General features: G+C 39.9%; 1 protein-coding gene across 1 annotated transcript in view; it reads right to left on the bottom strand.

Annotated features, from left to right (window-relative positions):
* Positions 1-383: 383 nt before the first annotated feature.
* SAMD3 (sterile alpha motif domain containing 3) overlaps positions 384-20,682 on the bottom strand; it is a 56,822-nt gene continuing 36,523 nt past the window's right edge. The window contains exons 8-11 of the mRNA XM_019420628.2: positions 5,645-5,845; positions 1,930-2,101; positions 1,095-1,177; positions 384-867 (exon numbers count right to left, since the gene is read on the bottom strand). Of these exons, the coding sequence (XP_019276173.2) occupies positions 583-867; positions 1,095-1,177; positions 1,930-2,101; positions 5,645-5,845 (741 nt within the window). The 3' untranslated portion in view covers positions 384-582. The remainder of the gene's footprint in view (positions 868-1,094; positions 1,178-1,929; positions 2,102-5,644; positions 5,846-20,682) is intronic.

Raw genomic sequence — 20,682 nt, 5'->3', positions numbered from 1 at the left:
GGCACGTTGAGCGAAGGGTAAGATGTCATACCCTAATCTGAAGGACTTGAGTGTATCTGAAACGTAGGGCCTTTCAAAAACTAATGCCCCCTTGAAAGTGTAGCTTGGGTGGGGGGGCGCCTGGGTGGCTCAGTCGGTTGAGCGTCCAACTTCAGCTCGGGTCATGATCTCACAGTCTGTGAGTTCGAGCCCCGCGTCAGGCTCTGTGCTGACAGCTCAGAGCCTGGGCCCTGTTTCAGATTCTGTGTCTCCCTCTCTCTCTGACCCTCCCCCGTTCATGCTCTGTCTCTGTCTCAAGAATGAATAAACATTAAAAAAAATTAAAAAAAAAAAAAGTGTAGCTTGGGCTATGGAATTTGTTAGAACTCGAATCAAAAGAAACTGCTCTTAAATAGTATTTTATTACAGAATTTCACAAAGAATTTCAAGTGTCTAAGTGTATAGAAAGAAGGTACTGAGATTCATTTGCATCCTTTGACACAAGATAATACCTACCTCTACCATAACCCTAAGTCAAAACAATTTTTTGCAAAGTTTTAGGTTTCCCTAGAAATCAATTCTGATGCAATATTTGGCATCTCATTAGGTAAGTGGGTGTCGAAACGCTATTTCCTTTTCCTTTTCTTTCATAGAAGGAAAATGGGGACTGTGCATGTCAAAAATCAACGTCTCTAGGAAGTTGAGGGTTTGGGACAGTCCTCTTGGACACTCAACTCCAAATACATGGAAGGCAGCTATGAGAGCAGCCAAGGCTGTAACACAGTCATCCACCTTCGTGAGCTTCTCTTTTTCTAAATACAAAGAAAATTCACAGACATCAGTGTTGAAAGGGTTCTTGACTTCTAACACGGGTGTGGACACTTGCACCTGAAAAAAAATAGATAATGGAGTCACCACTCTGTGATATGGAAAATAGCTAAGTCATAAAGGTGCCTCAATTTAACCGTGGTGTTACAATAAGTGAGCTTGTTGCTGTGCAGCATATTGGTAAATATGACAAAACCATACTTCAAAAGGGGCCACCACCCTGCATTCAAATAAATGATCACATGAAAACATGAACTGTCAAACCCAATCATTGACATACTACATACCTTCTCATTCACGATGACAAAAAGACTGGGATCGTCCCCAAAAACATCTGGTAGGAGCAAACATGTGGCTGTCATCTTCATATCTGCCAAAGTAAACATGCTTAAAGTCCAAGTAAAAATAAGCTTTTACCAATTATAAGCAAAGCCAGTCTTAAAATGTGGACTTTTTTTTTAATCATTTGCTTCTACAGAGAACAAACCAGTCTTCTTGGACCAGTGTTTCACAACCATTTAACCAACATCCTTTTCGAATAAACATCTATGTCTCATGTCCTGCTCTCCAGATCATGGCCAGGAGAAGATCAGAGTCCTGTACTCTCTGTCCATCACCCAGGAAGATTTTAGCATGCTTTATTTACCTTGTGATTGTATTATGAAATTAACAGGTTACTAGTTCCCTAAATAGGATTTTACCAAATCAAGTGTACTTTTTTTTTTAAATATTTTTTAATGTTTATTCATTTTTGAGAGAGAGAGAGAGAGAGACAGAGAGAGAGAGACAGAGCATGAGTGGGGGAGGGGCAGAGAGAGAGGGAGACACAGAATCCAAAGCAGACTCCAGGCTCTGAGCTGTCAGCACAGAGTCCGATGCAGGGCTTGAACCCATGGACCGCGAGATCATGACCTGAGCTGAAGTCAGATGCTAAACTGACTGAGCTACCCAGGCACCCCTCAAGTGTACTTTTAATTCTGTACCTAGGCTCCTCCTATTTGAGAAGTTCTTTTTTCTATCCTGTGTGTTGTTTCACTGAATTACTTATTTCCAAAACAGAGCTTCTCTATCCTGAATTAAACAGGTAACTGACTAGATTGCCCCACCCCCAGGTTTACTAACGTTTCAACATGTCTTCATCTGTGTGCTGTTTCAGTTTTTCTTGCAATGCAATATTGATTGGATTGTGCACCACTGAAAAAGAAGTCAGTATATTTTCCGAATAGGATTCCAAAATGTGCCTTGTTTTCTTATAAATATCTGTTCTTGTAAGAAGCTGGAATTCTCTGAACATCTAGAAAAAAGAAGAAAAAGACCACAAGAAAAGCTAATGTACTGACTATAAGGAAGTAAATAACTCCTTAGGATTATATTGAACTTTGAGTGCTAGTTTAAAATCTATACAAGATATATGAGTAGCTTTAGTGGAGAAATAAAGACATAATGACAGGAGGAAAAAAGAAGGCAAGGCTGAAGTAAATAGGAAAAGATAAATAATGGATGTGGCAAATTTCTATGCCCATAGAATTAAAACTTTGCATGCAGGCTCAACTAAATGAGGGCTCCAACTTCTGTATGCATATTTTGGCTCTTTGATCAGCTAAGATTCTAGGGTCTTCTTTCTTTAGGCAGTATCCAACAAGAGGCAAAATAAGAAAATTGTTAGATTTTAGGAAGCAAACCTTCAGAAAATACCTAACCATAGCATTCTAAAGGGAAAGGGAAGAGCTTTAGAAACAAGAGTAAGTGGTGAAAAGTAAGTGTAGGAGATCTGACTACAAAGTGACAGCAAAACCAGTTTACCTATATGGAAACCCCTTCACTCAACATCACCTTTTCCTGCCACTGCCTAAGTACTCTCCCTCTGAGAATTCTACCACCACTGCCACCTCCCTGCTTTTTTTTTTTTTTTGACAGAGTGGCATTATAAGACCATTTATCATCACTCACACTAGTAGGAATTAATTTAATCATCACTTTCCCTAAAACTCTGTAAAGAATAGTTTACATACTACCCACAGGGTCTCCTCATTTCTTGAACATTTTGGTAGATCATCAGTTGCCCAAAAATTTGGTCCAGAAGGAGTTATCAGAAAACTGGGATGCCCATTAGGCTCTGTTACCAGCCAACCCTCAGTGGACCACTAAGCTGGGATGGTGGGGAACATGGTAAGACCAGCGAATTTCATATCATGGCATGGAGCATCTCAGCAGAGAAACGGGATATAAATCAAAAAAGAACCAAATTGAAATTCAGAACTGAAAATAACATTTACTGAAATGCAAACATCGCTGGATAGGGAAATGCATACTGGAAAATGCAAAGAAAAGGTTCATGAACTTGAAGACTGATCAATAGAAATAAGTGAATACATTGAGGGTAATAGGTGTCAGGTTTCTCACTGTTGAAGAGAGAATGTATGGAAAGAGGGTAGGTTAGAATAAGCCCTGTGGTTTGGGTTGGAATTGAAGGTATAAATGTGAACTCATGGTGTTTAATACTTATGTATAGATACATAAGCAGATGCAGATGTGTGTACGTGTGTGTGCACACGCACACATTTTTGCAAAAGTATATATCCTCGCTTTGTTCAGTGAGAAATTTTAGAGCCATAATACTTCTATAGCAATGATCAGACCAAGGGCTGAAATCTTAGTGTCTAACTAGCATCCCACTTTCTCTTGAAAGACAGTGTTTTCACAGGAGGAGATTGATGAGTGCAGGTGGTGATGAAGGGTCCATGTAAACTCCTTGGTCCAGTGTCCTACACTGGCCACTTCTCTTCGGCCATACCTGTGCCATAAGCTCCCTAAGCTCATAGCACTACACAATGGTAGTATCAGTAGCAACAAGTGGTGGGAATAGTTTGGAGCAGGAGCAGCCGTCCGGCTATAGGGATTGTTCATTAACTGGGTATTTGTAAGTAAGGTTAAGTTTGCTTTTATTTTAGGAAGCACGACAAGGGTTTTACAAATTTTGTAAATCCCAGCTGGCCACACAAGGCTTAGTTTGGGAGGTACTCCCTGAAGAAAGCTAAAATGTTCAACTCTTTTTTTTTTTTTTTTTTAATATTTATTTTTGAGCGAGAGAGAGTGCGAGCAGGGGAGGGGCAGAGAGAGAGAGAGGGAGACGTAGAATCTGAAGCAGTCTCCAGGCTCTGAGCTGTCACCGCACAGCCCTACACGGGGCTCGAACCCATGAACCATGAGATCATGACCTAAGCCGACGTCGGATGCTTAACCGACTGAGCCCCCCAGGTGCCCCCCGTTCAACTCTTTTGTGTGAAAAAATAGTCAACTTTATTCATTAAGTAGTACAGCCATTACAAAAACCATATCCCAATCCATATTTTGGATATAAAGGGTGAAATGCCTGAAGGGTTGGGAGAAAAAGAGACTTAAGACAAAGCATGAGAGCCCGTCTCAGGTCTAAAATCCACTGTCCACTCCCCACTCAGACTCACTCTCATCTATCGTTCTTTGAAAGGATGCTGAACCATAGCTTAGGTATTTTAATCACAAACTTGTGCAGGCTGCACTCCAGTGAAGACCCGTAAGGCTGCAACTCCAGCGTCCACAGCAGCCTTACCAACTGCTACGGACTGAATGTTTATCCCCCACCCCACAAATTCTTATGTTAAACCTAATGCTCAGTGTGATGGTATTAAGAGGTGAGGCCTTTGAGAAGGGCCTGGTTAGGAGGATGCAGCCTTCATGAATGGGATTCCCACCCTTACAAAAGAGACCCCAGAGAGCCAGATTGCCCCTTCAGCCACGTGAAGTTAGAGAAGCTAGAGAATGCCATTCATGAACCAGAAAGCAGGGTCACATCAGACACCAAATCTACCAGTGCCTTCATCTTGGATTACCCCACCTGCAGGACAATGGGGAGTAAATTTCTGCTGTTCATAAGCCATCTAGTCTATGGTGTTTTGTTATAGCAACCCAAACAGACCGAGACACCAATCATCCACTAATTCACACAGCATTCCAAAAAATCAACTGTTCATTTGTATTGCATGGAGACTGTTCTGCTAGGCACTTGGAGAACTTATACGAAGATGTTTAAAATACGCTGCTTACATTTAAGAAGTTTATAGGCTCTCAGTTGGAAATGGTTTTGATTTAAAACAATATGCAGGTTGTCAATGTGGCATACTCTTCTAATAGCCAAAGCCTCCTGGCTATTACTGTTAAATAATACTGGCTAAAATCTTGGGTGAATCTTTCATTATGTACTACAGATAAAATTACACTAAAATTGTAATGGGACCCTTTAATGGCCACCTTAGGTAAACTAAATGGAAGGTTATTGGAGTTACCTATTAAGTTTTATGTATTTTAAAACCACTTTATGAAATGATTGGGAATCATAAAGGAAATAGATATTGGGCAAAGCTGCATATTAACAGTTCCTTAGTAAACTTTCTTGATTGTCTAACTGCATGCAAAGGGTGTTATATGTAAGTGATGAATCTCTAAATTTTATTCCTGAAACCATTAAAAAATAAAATACATTAAGATTTTTTTTAAAAAATACATAAATAAATGCAAAGGGAAAATGTTTCACACTGTCAAAATAGCCCTAAGTAGTGGTCTCCCAGCCTCCACAATACGTGTAATGACAGAGAGATCTTTGAAGCTGAAAGCAGGCAGTGCATGTTCCAGAAATTCTTACCTAGTTGTAATGGTCCTAGTTGTAGCCCGTGGAGCCTTACACACCCTACCAAGATTCACACCCACCATCTTGCTACATAGTTCTGTTACACTCCAAAAGAAAAGAGAAAAATCAATTTGGACATTAAAATCAGAAGGTGTTATAAGCAAATAAAGATACCTGATAAGGGCACTTTAAGAAAGGAAACATTTTAAGAATGTCCTTCAGAGGTGTTCTGCTGCTAATCAACTTTCTTCTTATTTCCAAAGTCCGGCTCATTCTCTTATCGATTTCTCCCCAGTCCTTTTCTGTCTTCATATATTCTTGCTGGAACCAGTTAATATGTTCATCTGCCTCAGAATCTAAACAAACAGTTTCTTCCTGCAAAATATTTTCAAAATATCAATATGCTCCATTTTTCAAGTGGCAGTTTAACACTTCAGAATTATAGGCTGTTATTGCACACTCTTAATGCACTCCTAAGGTGAGTGTTACCACTTGTGGTTACATGTGGCCTTGAATGTGGTTAACAAGTGGACAGTCTTTAACAAATCAGATAGTCCATTACTTACGGGACTATAATCTGTTCTCTTGACAGATCTAAGAGTTAACTTCATTTTCTACATAGTCTTTTCGTGGAAATCTAGATTATCCAGAAGGTTCACACTTAACAGGAATTTTTTTTTTTATTTCTACTCATATAAATTTCAGAAGACAAAATATTAAAAGAAAAATAGATTTTTAAATTAAGGGTTTGTTGTTGCTGTTGTTTATATTTTTTTGTTTTTAAATGCCTTTTTATAGCTGCACCATCATGCCATAAAATCCAAATTCAAAATAATAACAGGGGGTATTTTGTGATGCTAAATCATCAAACTGTCAATTATATTTACTATAAATTTGAGTATATTGGGTGGGGTGGGGTGGCTAAGAAGTACCCCACATATCCTTATTAAAAGTCTAAGACAGTTTGAGGAGCCAAAAAGTGTTTCTAGAAAAATTTGTTGAAGTGACAGTTGGCTGAACTGCATTTGAATTCACAAGTTGATAAACTGTCTAGCTGATCAGAATGTGAGCAGATGTCACCTGTAAAAACGAAAACAACAAAAAAATCACCTAAAATGTATCTACATAAAGGCTCTTCCAAGAACATTAGGAAATCTTTAGGTAGACCCACTTTCTATGAACACAGGATGATTCGCAAGATAAACCATGTGAATAAACCTCTAGATAAGTATAATTTACCAAAAAGAAATTCCTATACTGTTACATAAATTTAACTGGAAAACAGAAGTCTTTCCACAAAGAATTTGCCAAGACCTGAAGGTTTTATAGACAAATTCTGCTAAACTTTCAAAACAGAGTGTTCCAAATTTATGCAATTTTTTTTTCAGGAATTTGGAGGGAAACAAAAGGAATTCTATGAAGGATTCCAACCCATTCTATGAATCCCCAAACCTGAATAAAATCACTATAATAGGAAAACTGTAAGTCAGTTTCGTTCATGAACAAAATTATGAATATTGGGAACAGGAAACAACTAACTTCAGTTTATTTCCAGAAGTACAATGGTCTGACATTACTAAGGGGACTATGTAAACTAAAAGGAGGTATGATTGACTTATCCGTTACATTTCACATACTTTTCATAGTGAAATCTGAATTTTAGGACCACTGTGATAGAAAGATTTGGACCAAAAAGAAATAGGTTTTGAGAAATGTGACCTATAGACAGTGCTATAATTAACTTGGATTATATAAATATGTGTAAATATCATATACTGCATTAACCCATTAAGGTTTTTTAAATGACCACTTTTCAAACAATGCAGAAAAATGTCTGTATAAAATTCAACACCCCTTTAAAATTAAAGAAAAAAAACCTTTCATCAAAATAAGAGATATTTTTTAAATGTATAAAGTTATCTACCAAAAACCTCACATTTTTTTTTATTTTTACAACATTTTTTTTAAATTTTTTTATTTTTTTTAACATTTATTTATTTTTGAGACAGAGAGAGACAGAGCATGAACAAGGGAGGGGCAGAGAGAGAGGGAGACACAGAATCGGAAGCAGGCTCCAGGCTCCGAGCCATCAGCCCAGAGCCCGACGCAGGGCTCGAACCCACAGACCGTGAGACGGTGACCTGAGCTGAAGTCGGACGTTCAACCAACTGAGCCACCCAGGCGCCCCGGGCTCACATTTTTAATGATGAAATGTTAAAAGAATTTTCCTAAAAATCAGAAAGTAGATAAAGATGCTCTACTCTGCTCTTTATCAGCCTTTTACTAGAGATCCTAGCCAGAATAGTACGATAAGAAAGAGAAACAAAAGGCGTAGAAATTGGAAAGATAGAAACAAAATTGTCGTCATTCATAGATGATGCGATTTGACCATTTTAGAGAAAACTCAGAATGATGTACATATAACTATTAGCATTGATAATATTCGAGCCCCTCGTTGAGCTCTGCTCTGACACTGGGGAATCTTCTTGGGATTCTCTCTCCCTCTCTCTCTGCCCTCCCCAACTTGTGTTCATTCTCTTTTCTCTCGATCTCTCTCTCTCTCTCTCAAATTAAATAAGCGTTTAAAAAAAAGAATAGCCAAATAAATTGTATTTTGCTATCATAGTAGATTTTTAGGCCAATATAAAAAGAATGAACTATACAAGTAAACTGTACTTGGATGACTCCCAGAGACAATAATATATTGAGTGAGAGACAAGTTGTGGATGATATACTGTTTCCATATCATTGTGTGAACTGCAAAAAGAAGCAAAACTAAATAACATAAGATACCTTGCATATGTGGTATCATATGCAAAACATAGATTTCAAAAACAGGCGAATGATAATATTCAAAGTACAGGGCAGTGGGGTTAGAAAAGTGGGTGACGGGAGAGGAGAGAGAGGCAGATACGAAGGTGTATAGACAGTGTTCCAATTTTAAAGCGGAACCTTGGCCTCGTGGTGTTTATTTTCTGTCATAAATTATACATAATGCTGTGCATATTCTTCTGTAAGTCTCAAATGCCTATGATGACAAGTTTTTAAATAGAAAGAATCCTTTTTAAAAAGCACAGGAAAAAATTTTAACTCTATAAACAGCTTTCTTTTTATTCAAATGTAGAAGTTCTATAATTGCTAATATCGACATTAAAGAAATTTTTTTTACATTTATTTTTGAGAGACAGAGCACAAGTCAGAGGGGCAGAGAGAGAAGGAGACACAGAATCCGAAGCAGGCTCTGGGCTCTGAGCTGTTAGCACAGAGTCCGACGTGGGGCTCAAAGTCACAAACCACGAGATCATGACCTGAGCCAAAGTCGGACGCTCAACCAACTGAGCCACCCAGGCGCCCCTGCTAATATCGAGATTTACAGACAAGTATACACATAATGTCCTGCGTTCCCCTAACACCCACATCCGATCCATGAAATGTTATAGAAAGTAGAGTTTCTAGAAAGCTCCTACCTGATTGGGCTAACATAATGTTGGGAGGGCATATCCTAGACTGGAGTACCTTATTCAAAGGAAGAGCTGGCTGTATCGGAATTTAAAATTTCACCTTTTAATGATGGATGTATTGTTTGAGCCAGAAGGAACCTAGAAATCATCTGCCCCGTGCTTCTCACTTCACTGATGAGCAAACTGGGGCTAACTTCACAGCAAACTGAGGCTATCAAAGGGGAAGTGACTTTCTCAAGCACGTGGATGGCCAGGTGCCAGGGGTCCTGTCTTAGCGTAGCCCCTACATCTCTGAAAAGACGGATGGCCTTATACTGACAGGCTGGTTTCCTTGGCAGTCCACATTGGCAAGAGGGAACCAGTGAATGAGAAAAGTCTGGATCGTCCAGAACAGCATCCGAGGAATTGGCTGCTAGGTGTCTGTCTCGGCAGGCAGAGATAGTGGGGGCGGGGGGGACGTGCTCAGGAAGTAATGGAAAGTCACGAAGCAGGGAACAGATCGCACCTGGCCAAGCAATACATTGAAGGGAAGCGTAGCGGTCATGTGTTGGACTTGTGACTTCAGCGGAATCAGAGTAAATTAACCAGAACATGAGTTGGCTCCAAACAAATTGGATAATGAACTTGTGCCACGCCTCCTTTGCCACACCAGTCCCGGCAACTCCACTCCAATACCAGCCACAGTCACCTACAGCCCTACAGCTCCTAGGGAGTTGGGAAGAATAGCAAAGAGCTCATTTACCTAAGCTGACACCTGGAACGGAAATAAGGACAGGATTTTTCTTCTCTCTTAGTGTTTTATTTATTTTTGAGAGAGAGAGTGCAAGCAAGGGAGAGGCAGAGATAGAGGGAGGCAGAGGATCCGAAGTGGGCTCTGTGCTGACAGCAATCAGCCCACGTGGGGCTCGAACTCAGGAAACATGCGATTGTGACCTGAGCCAAAGTCGGAAGCTCAACTGACTGAGCCACCCAAGGTGCCCCAAGGACAGTATTTCTAAGTTAGCTATGGATGGAAACTTGAGACTGCTTTTGAAGTAGTAAGACACAGTGGTTCAAGATGTAATTTTAACTCTTTCCACCCAGAGATGCATAAAAACTCACTTCGACTTTTACTAAACATAATTTTGTTCTGCATCCTGCAATCTGAGTAGGTTTACAAAGAAAGTATCTCGTTATATAAACTTAATAATTCTTGTAAGTACATCATTAAAAAATCTACTTTAGGGGCGCCTGGGTGGCTCAGCCGGTTAAGCGTCCAACTTTGGCTCAGGTCATGATCTCCCCTGTCCCGGGTTTGAGCCCCGCGTCCAGCTCTGTGCTGACAGTTCAGAGCCTGGAGCCTGCTTCAGATTGTGTCTCCCCCACCTCTCTCTCTACCCCTCCCCTATTTGCACTCTGTCTCTCAAAAATAAATAAACATTAAAAGAGATTTTTTTAAAAATCGACTTAAAGGCACTATGTAAAGGTGCTATACCTAAGATTTGGGGCTGTAGCTCTGAACATCATTAGCAAATAGGTGGTCATGTTCCCCGGTAGCTATGGTGTTCCCTATAGAGTGTCATCTCACCTTCCAATTCCTGTAACGGTGTGCTTGCCTGAGTGTTCCAGTCTGGTGGCCCCAAGAGGCTACTGAGCACTTGAAATGTGGCTAGTCCACACTGAAATGTATGCTTTGAACACTGACTTTCAAAGACTTCGTCTACAAAAATAAGTAAACATCTCATTAACAAGTTTTCACAATGATTACATGTTGAAATGATAAATCTGTGGATACATTGCGTTACATAAAATATACTAGTATAACAATTCCATCCGCTTCTTTTTACTTTTTTTTTTTTTTTTTTTTTTTTGACGTGGCTACTAGAAAATTTTACATTACATATGTGGTCCCTACGGTATTTCTGCTGGACAGTGCTATGGCTAGATGTTAGGGTTTTCTTCATATCAAATTCCACTCATCCCTGTTTTCAGTTCCATTGTCAACAAATTGGCTTTGGAAATGATGCTTCTCTAGGTAACTTGAACAGTCTCTTTGCTTGGCATTCAGTCGTGTGGCTCAGTCAACCAGCAGAGAAATGGCAGCAACTTTGCCCCCTACTTCCAATTGCACAGCTGACTTGTAAAACTTCACATTATTAGTGCATTTGCCACCTGCTGATGGCAGTAATTGCATTATATACAGAATGCAATTAACTGTCAACATTTTTCTTCGACTTTGGCTGTTTTGCTCAGTTTTGCACCATGAGAGAAACATCTGTGCAAAAGCCTATAAAAATGATTAGTATTTGTTCAATAAATCATTATGCGTCAGGTGCAGTAAGAAGCAAACAGTAAATGCCATAAAAGAAACCCAAAGAAACCTAACTAGATATTCTTAGCATTTGGCTGTCAGTAGTTTCTGCATAACTTTCGATTCCATTTCACTTCTAAGCCAAGGAAAGCTAACACTTCACGACTTTGAAAGCTATGAAGTACATGTATACCCAATAAGGGGGAAAAGAAAAGGTTTTAAGATAGAAATGAATTATAAGTATAGTGTTAGTAACTGAACACCCGAAAGTTTGTTGATTGATTTACTTGGCAAATGTTTGGAGGACTTTAGGATATAAGGACACCCTACAAGATTTATTAAAACCCCGCGTCACTGTCCTGCACATCACGCAGTTTTTCTTAAAAAGGAACAAGTTGGGGCGCCTGAGTGGCTCAGTTGATTAAGCGTCCAACTCTTGGTTTCGGCTCCAGTCATGATCTCAGGGTTTGTGAGATTGAATCCTGCATGAGGCTCTATGCTCACAGCACGGATCCTGCTTGGGATTCTCTCTCTTCCTCTCTCTCTGCCCCTCCCCCGCCCTTTCTCTCTCCCCCCCCCCCCCACATACACATGCACACACAATAAACATTAAATAAACATTAAAAAAATAAAAAGCAAACTATAGAAGAAGATGGCGGCATAGGAGGACGCTGGGCTCACCTCATCCTGTTGATCCCTTAGATTCCACCCACATCTGCCTAAATAACCCAGAAAACCACCGGAAGACTAGCAGAACGGACTCTCCGGAGGCAAGTGCAGATGAGAGGCTCATGGAAGAGGGTAGGAAGGGCAGAGAGGCGGTGCACGCTACACGGACTGACGGGAGGGGGGCGGGGGCGGGGGGGGGGTGGAAGAGCAGCCCACTGGGCAAGGCAGAGCCCCCGAGTCAGGCTTGCAAAAGCGGAGGGGCCAGACTCCGTGAGTTCTGACAGCCAGCAGGACTTAACATCTGGAATGTTAAAAGTCAACAGCTCTGCTCAGAGAGCAGAAGGGCTAGAGGACAATGGGAGGGAGAGTTGTTGAGCCCCGGAGGACAGAGCTCAGCTCAGCGGGGGAACAAAGGCGCTGGCAAGTACCATTTCCCTCTCCCATCCCCCAGCCGAAATTCCAAAGGGAATCAGTTCCCATCACCGAACTTGCTTGCACTGCACAAACGCCCAACGCTGTGCTTCTGTGGATCCATCCCTCTGACAGGTCTGCCTCCCTCCCAGTGCTGCAGTGCCCCTCCTGCAGGGGACCACCATCGGCAAAGCTAGCTAAGCCTGCCCCTCCTGCCTCTGTGCACCTTGCGATCCACCCCATCTAATACACCAGATCCCATTGAAGCAGCACCACAAGCCTGGCAGTCTGCAAGTAGCCCAGACAGGGGCCACACCACTCCACAGTGAGTCCTGCCCCTGGGAGAGGGGAAGATAAAGTACACACCAGTCTGACTGTGGCCCCAACGGTGGGCTGGGGGCAGACGTCGGGTCTGACTGCGGCCCCGCCCACCAACACAAGTTTCTCTGGACAGCACAGGGGAAGTGCCCTGCAGTTTGGAGCTACCACAGGAACTATTAAAAATGATGAAACGGAAGAATTCTCCTTAAAAGAAACTCATGAAGTGGCGACAGATAACGAATTGATCAAAACCGATTTAAGCAACATAATGGAACAAGAATTTAGAATAATAGTCATAAAATTCATCGCTGGGCTTGAAAAAAGTATACAGGACAGCAGAGAATCTATTGCTACAGAGATCAACGGACTAAGAAATAGTCATGAGGAGCTAAAAAACGCTATAAATGAGGTGCAAAATAAAATGGAGGTGACCACAGCTCGGATTGAAGAGGCAGAGGAGAGAATAGGGGAATTAGAAATGAAATTATGGAAAAAGAAGAAGCTGAGAAAAAGAGATTAAAAAAATCCAGGAGTATGAGGGGAGAATTAGAGAACTAAGTGATGCAATGAAATGGAACAATATCCATATAATTAGGACTTCCAGAAGAGTAAGAGAGAGAGGAAAGGGCTGAAGGTGTACTTGAACAAATCATAGCTGAGAACTTCCCTGATCTGGGGAAAGAAAAGGCATTTAAATCCAAGAAGCACAGAGAACTCCCTTCAGACGTAACTTGAATCGGTCTTCTGCACGACATATCGTAGTGAAACTGGCAAAATACAAGGATAAAGAGAAAATTCTGAAAGCAGCTAGGGATAAACACACTCAAACATATAAAGGGAGACCAATAAGACTAGTGACAGATCTATCTACTGAAACTTGGCAGGCCAGAAAGGAATGGCAGGAAATCTTCAATGTGATGAACAGAAAAAAAAAAATGCAGCCTTTATCCTTTATCCAGCAAGTCCGTCATTCAGAATAGAAGGAGAGATAAAGATTTTCCCAAACAAACAAAAACTGAAGGAATTCATCACCACTAAACCTGCCCTACATGAGATCCTAAGGGGGACTCTGTGAGTGAAATGATGCAAGGACTACAAAGTACCAGAGACATCACTACAAGCATTAAAGCTACAGACATCACCATGACTCTAAACCCCTATCTTTCAATAATAACACTGAATGTAAATGGACTAAATGCTCCAACCAAAAGACATAGGGTATCTGAATGGATAAAAAAAATAAGACCCATCTATTTGCTGTCTACAAGAGACTCATTTTAGACCTGAGGACACCTTCAGATTGAAAGTGAGGGGATGAAGAACTATCTATCATGCTACTGGAAGTCAAAAGAAAGCTGGAGTAGCCATACTTATATCAGACAAACCAGACTTTAAATTAAAGGCTGTAACAAGAGATGAAGAAGGGCATTATATAGTAATTACAGGTTCCATCCATCAGGAAGAGCTAACAATTATAAATGTCTATGTGTCGAATACGGGAGCCCCCAATATATAAAACAATTAATCACAAACATTAGCAACCTTATTGATAAGAATGTGGTAATTGCAGACTTCAATACTCCACTTACAACAATGGATAGATCATCTAGACACAAGATCAATAAAGAAACAGGGCCCTGAATGATACATTGGATCAGATGGACTTGACATATTTAGAACTCTGCATCCCAAAGCAACAGAATATACTTTCTTCTCGAGTGCACATGGAACATTCTCCAAAATAGATCACATACTGGGTCACAAAACAGCCCTTCATAAGTTTACAAGAATTGAGATCATACCATGCATACTTTCAGGCCACAATGCTATGAAGCTTGAAATCAACCACAGGAAAAAGCCTGGAAAACCTCTAAAGCATAGAGGTGAAAGAACACCCTACAAAAGAATGAATGGGTCAACCAGGCAATTAGAGAAGAAATTAAAAAATATATAGAAACAAATGAAAATGGAAATACAACAATCCAATCACTTTGGGAGGCAGTGAAGGCAGTCCTGAGAGGAAAATACATTGCAATCCAGGCCTATCTCAAGAAACAAGAAAAATCCCAAATACAAAATCTAACAGCACAGCTAAAGGAAATAGAAGCAGAACAGCAAAGACACCCTAAATCCAGCAGAAGAAGAGAAATAATAAAGATCAGAGCAGAAATAAACAATATAGAATCTAAAAAAAACTGTAGAGCAGATCAAGGAAACCAAGAGTTGGTTTTTTGAAAAAATAAAATTGATAAACCTCTAGCCAGGCTTCTCAAAAAGAAAAGGGAGATAACCCAAATAGATAAAATCATGAATGGAAATGGAACTATTACAACCAATCCCTTAGAAATACAAGCAATTATCAGGGAATACTATGAAAAATTATATGCCAACAAACTGGACAACCTGGAAGAAATGGTCAAGTTCCTAAGCACCCACACACTTCCAAAATTCAAACAGGAAGAAATAGAAAGCTTGAACAGACCCATAACTGGTGAAGAAATTGAATCAGTTATCAAAAATCCAACAAATAAGAGTCCAGGACCAGATGGCTTCCCAGGGGAATTCTACCAGACATTTAAAGCAGAGATTATACCTATCCTTCTCAAGCTGTTCCAAAAAATAGAAAGGGAAGGAAAACTTCCAGAATCATTCTATGAAGCCAGCATTACTTTGATTCCTAAACCAGACAGAGGCCCAGCAAAAAAAGAGAACTACAGGCCAATATCCCTGATGAATAAGGATGCAAAAATTCTCAATAAGATACTAGCAAATCAAATTCAACAGCATATAAAAAAAATTATACACCATGATCAAGTGGGATTCATTCCTGGGCTGCAGGGCTGGTTCAGCATTCACAAATCAATCAATGTGATACATCACATTAATAAAAGAAAAGATAAGAACCATATGATCCTGTCAATCGATGCAGAAAAAGCATTTGACAAAATTCAGCATACTTTCTTAATAAAAACCCTCAAGAAAGTTGGGATAGAAGGAACATACTTAAACATCATAAAAGCCATTTATGAAAAGCCCACAGCTAATATCATCCTCAATGGGGAAAAACTGAGAGCTTTCTCCCTGAGATCAGGAACACGGCAGGGGTGTCCACTCTCACCCCTGTTGTTTAACATAGTGTTGGAAGTTCTAGCATCAGCAGACAACAAAAGGAAATCAAAGGCATTAAAATTGGCAATGATGAAGTCAAGCTTTCACTTTTTGCAGATGACATGATATTATACATGGAAAACCCGATAGACTCCACCAAAAGTCTGCTAGAACTGATACATGAATTCGGCAAAGTCGCAGGATACAAAATCAATGTACAGAAATCAGTTGCATTCTTATACACTAATAATGAAGCAACAGAAAGACAAATAAAGAAACTGATCCCATTCACAATTGCACCAAGAAGCATAAAATACCTAGGAATAAATCTAACCAAAGATGTAAAAGATCTGTATGCTGAAAACTATAGAAAGCTTATGAAGGAAATTGAAGAAGATATAAAGAAATGGGAAAACATTCCGTGCTCATGGGTTGGAAGAATAAATATTGTTAAAATGTCAATACTACCCAAAGCTATCTACACATTCAATGCAACCCCAATCAAAATTGCACCAGCATTCTTCTCGAAGCTAGAAAAAGCAATCCTAAAATATGTATGGAACCACAAAAAGCCCCGAATAGCCAAAGTAATACTGAAGAAGACCAAAGCAGGAGGCATCACAATCCCAGACTTTAGTCTCTACTACAAAGCTGTAATCATCAAGACAGCATGGTATTGGCACAAAAATAGACACATAGACCAATGGAATAGAATAGAAACCCCAGAACTAGACCCACAAAAGTACGGCCAACTCATCTTTGACAAAGCAGGAAAGAATATCCAATGGAAAAAAGACAGTCTCTTTAACAATTGGTGCTGGTAGAATTAGACAGCAACATGCAGAAGGATGAAACTAGACCACTTTCTTACACCATTCACAAAAATAAACTCAAAATGGATAAAGGACCTGAATGTGAGACAGGAAACCATCAAAACACTGGAGGAGAAAGCAGGAAAAGACCTCTCTGACCTCAGCCACAGCAATTTCTTACTTAACAAATCCCCAAAGGCAAGGGAATTAAAAGCAAAAATGAACTATTGGGACCCCATGAAGATAAAAAGCTTCAGCACAGCAAAGGAAACAATCAACAAAACTAAAAGGCAAGCAATGGAATGGGAAAAGATATTTGCAAATGACATATTGGACAAAGGGCTAGTATCCAAAATCTATAAAGAGCTCACCAAACTCCACACCCAAAACACAAATAATCCAGTGAAGAAATGGGCAGAAAACATGAATAGACAGTTCTCTAAAGAAGGCATCCAGATGGCTAACAGGCACATGAAAAGATGCTCAACGTCACTCCTCATCAGGGAAATACAAATCAAAACCACACTCAGATATCACCTCACGCCAGTCAGAGTGGCCAAAATGAACAAATCAGGAGACTATAGATGCTGGAGAGGATGTGGAGAAACGGGAACGCTCTTACATTGTTGGTGGGAATGCAAACTGGTGCAGCCACTCTGGAAAACAGTGTGGAGGTTCCTCAAAAAATTAAAAATAGATCTACCCTATGACCCAGCAATAGCACTGCTAGGAATTTACCCAAGGGATACAGGAGTACTGATGCATAGGGGTACTTGTACCCCAATGTTTATAGCAGCACTTTCAACAATAGCCAAATTATGGGAAGAGCCTAAACGTCCATCAACTGATGAATGGATAAAGAAATTGTGGTTTATATACACAATGGAATACTACTTGGCAATGAGAAAGAATGAAATATGGCCTTTGTATATGTGGATGAAACTGGAAAGAGTGTTATGCTAAGTGAAATAAGTCATACAGAGAAAGACACATACCATATGTGTTCGCTTTTATGTGCATTCTGAAAAACGTAACAGAAACCCATGGGGGAGGGGAAGGAAAAAAAAAAGAGGTTAGAGAGGGAGGGAGCCAAAACATAAGAGACTCTTAAAAACTGAGAACAAACTGCGGGTTGATGGGGGGTGGTGGGGGGGAGGGTGATGGGCACTGAGGAGGGCACCTGTTGGGATGAGCATTGGGTGTTGTATGGAAACCAATTTGACAATAAATTTCATATTTAAAATAAATAAATAAATAAAAAGCACAGGTTAATCTCTTGAAAGAAACTGCCAAGACATGTTTGATAGGATATTCCACCTCAGATGGGGCAATATTACTTTGTTTCCTCCATGTTTCAGACTCTGAGAAATGCCCTTAACAAGGTCACAATGGAGATGATCTGCTCTGTATTGAGGAACTAGAAAGAATCTCCAAATGGATTCACTGAATATGTGAAAACTAGGTACTTTTTACATAAAGCAAAGTTTCCCTATGTTGTAAGCGCTTTTATTATGACATATGGTAATACTTCTCATAGATCTCTGAAATCCGGATATAGAACAAAGATACAGACTATGAAATCCCTGGGAAGGATGGCAGGATCAGCTGGATCCTCAAAAATGCCTGTCACTTCATGAAGCCAACACAGAGAGAATCACTGAGATGTGGATCCAAAGCCTAACATTCTGTGCTGGGAGCCCCCGAGATCAGTCAGGATAGGCACAGTTATGCTGCTGGGCCTAACAGCGGCTGAACCTTAAAGCAACAGAAGTTTATTTGTTACTCCTGTGATATGTCCATATTGGGGCCCAACTCGTCATCCTCCTCACCCAAGGACCTGGCTCCACCACCTAGAATGTTGTTAGGCATCGCACATAAAGAAAAAAGGAGAAGAGGGGCACTGCACACCGGATCGTCCACGAACATGTCACTTCTACTCATATTCCTTGGTTAAAGTCAGTCTCGTGGCCACACCTGATTTCCCGATTTCAAGGGAGTGGAGAAGTAACAATCGTGCTGAATATCTGGGGGAGACAAGATGGTTAAAATGGTGAGCAGTCATAATGCCCACCCTCCTCTACCTCTGAGTTTTTTATAATGTGAGAGCATAGCTGTCCTTATAATATGGGCCGGTTTTAGAAAGGATTTTCTGTTGGCTACAGTCAAAACCACTTAACTGAGATATCAGAACACCCAATACTCAAACCAGAAAACAATAAACTACAAGAATTCTATATTCAGCAGAACACCTTTCAAATATGAAGGAGAGATTTAAGACATTCCCAAAAAAATAAAAACTGAGAGAATTGGTCACTAGCAGAAAAATGGAAGAACATTAGGCTATGACTTAAATCCACATGAAAAAACAGAACATTGGTAAAGGTCATAAACATAAAAGAGAGTATAAATGCATTTTCTGTTTGTAACCCTTTCTCCTATCTTAATTTAAAGACAATTGCATGAAGCTGTAATTATAAACCCATGTGGTTGGATATACACTGTATAAAATGTTATTTATGTGACAATAACAGCACAAAAGGGGAGAAGGATGGAACCATATAGGGACAAAGATTTTGTATGCTATTATAATTAAATTGATATTAACCCGAACTAGATTATTGAAATTTAAGATGTTAGTTCTATTTCTCCGGGAAACCACTAAGGAAATAACTAAAAATGTATATACACTAAAGTAAACAAGAAGGGAAATTAAATTATTACACTAGAGAATGTTTACTTAACACAAAAGAAGGCAGTAATTAAAGAATGAAATAATGGAGGCACCTGGGTAGCTCAGTCGGTTAAGCATCTGACTTTGGCTTAGGTCATGATCTCACAGTGAGTTCAAGCCCCGCGTTGGGCTCTGTGCTGACAGCTTGGAGCCTGGAGCCTGGAGCCTGCTTCAGATTCTGTGTCTCCCTCTCTTTCTGCCCCTTCCCTGCTCACATTCTGCCCTCTCTCTCAAAAATAAATAAACATCAAAAAAAATTTTTTTTTAAATTTTTTAAAATATTTATATTTTGAGAGAGAGAGAGAGAGAGAGAGTGTGTGTGTGTGTGTGTGTGTGTGTGTGAGCGGGGGAGGGGCAGAGAGAGAGGGAGACATAGAATCTGAAGCAGGCTCCAGGCTCCAGGCTCCAAGCTGTCAGGGCAGAGTCCAACACGGGGCTCAAACCCACACAACGTGAGATCATGACCTGAGCTGAAGTCAGCCGCTTAACTGACTGAGCCACACAGGTGCCCCTAAAATTTTTTTGAAAAGAATAAAATAACAACAGATGATGAATAAAACACAAATATCAAAACAGGAGACACAAATTCTATCTTATCAGCAACTATATTTGATTGGCAGACAAGACTGTAAAAATGATCCAACTACATCTCGTCTACTAGAGACATAATTGAGATTTAATGACACAAATTGCTTAAAGATAAAAATATGGGCAAAGGTATAACATGCAAACAGAAACCGAAACAGAGAGGGAATGGCTACTAATATCAGGCTAAATAAACTTTGAGACAAAAACTGTTCCTAGAGTCAAAGGAGGATATTTTATAATGGGAAGAAAGCCAACCCATTGGGAAGATACAACAATTATAAACTGATATACCCCTAATAACCGAGTCCCAAAACTCATGTGGTAAAAACTGACAGAATTGAGGGAGAAAGAGACAAGTCAGTAATCATAAAAGTTGGAGACTTCAATACCCCAGTTTCAATAATGAACAGAACCACAATAAGCAGATGATAAATGAGGGACTAGAAGTCTAGAACTGCTGCTATTCCTGGAGAAGATAACATGGATTGTAAGGACTCGGAACGGGATATAACAAGTACATCATAAAATGAGGACCCCTAGAAGATGATATTGAAGGGAGTTTTGAAGAAAGTGATTTATAGAATTAAGTTATTTATTGAAAACTATTAAAAAGAAACTAAAAACAGGTTAAATTAACTAACAAAGATAAAATAATTTATGCACTTAAAGATCACATTAAAAATTCCCGAACTGAGAAAACTTCATTGCAGTTTTAAAAAAATTAGAAAGAGAGAAGCAATGCTCCTGTAGAAACTTCAGAGTCCTTTCTATCCTGCTTCAAGAACACAAAATAAATTTTCACCAACTATCCAATTTAGAGT

This window comes from Panthera pardus, unplaced genomic scaffold, assembly GCF_024362965.1.
Source record: "Panthera pardus isolate Hobbes unplaced genomic scaffold, ASM2436296v1 HiC_scaffold_17, whole genome shotgun sequence".
Classification (NCBI taxonomy): domain Eukaryota; kingdom Metazoa; phylum Chordata; class Mammalia; order Carnivora; family Felidae; genus Panthera; species Panthera pardus.
Note: the sequence above shows the minus strand (reverse complement) of the source record. Positions and strands in the feature narration are given on the sequence as shown.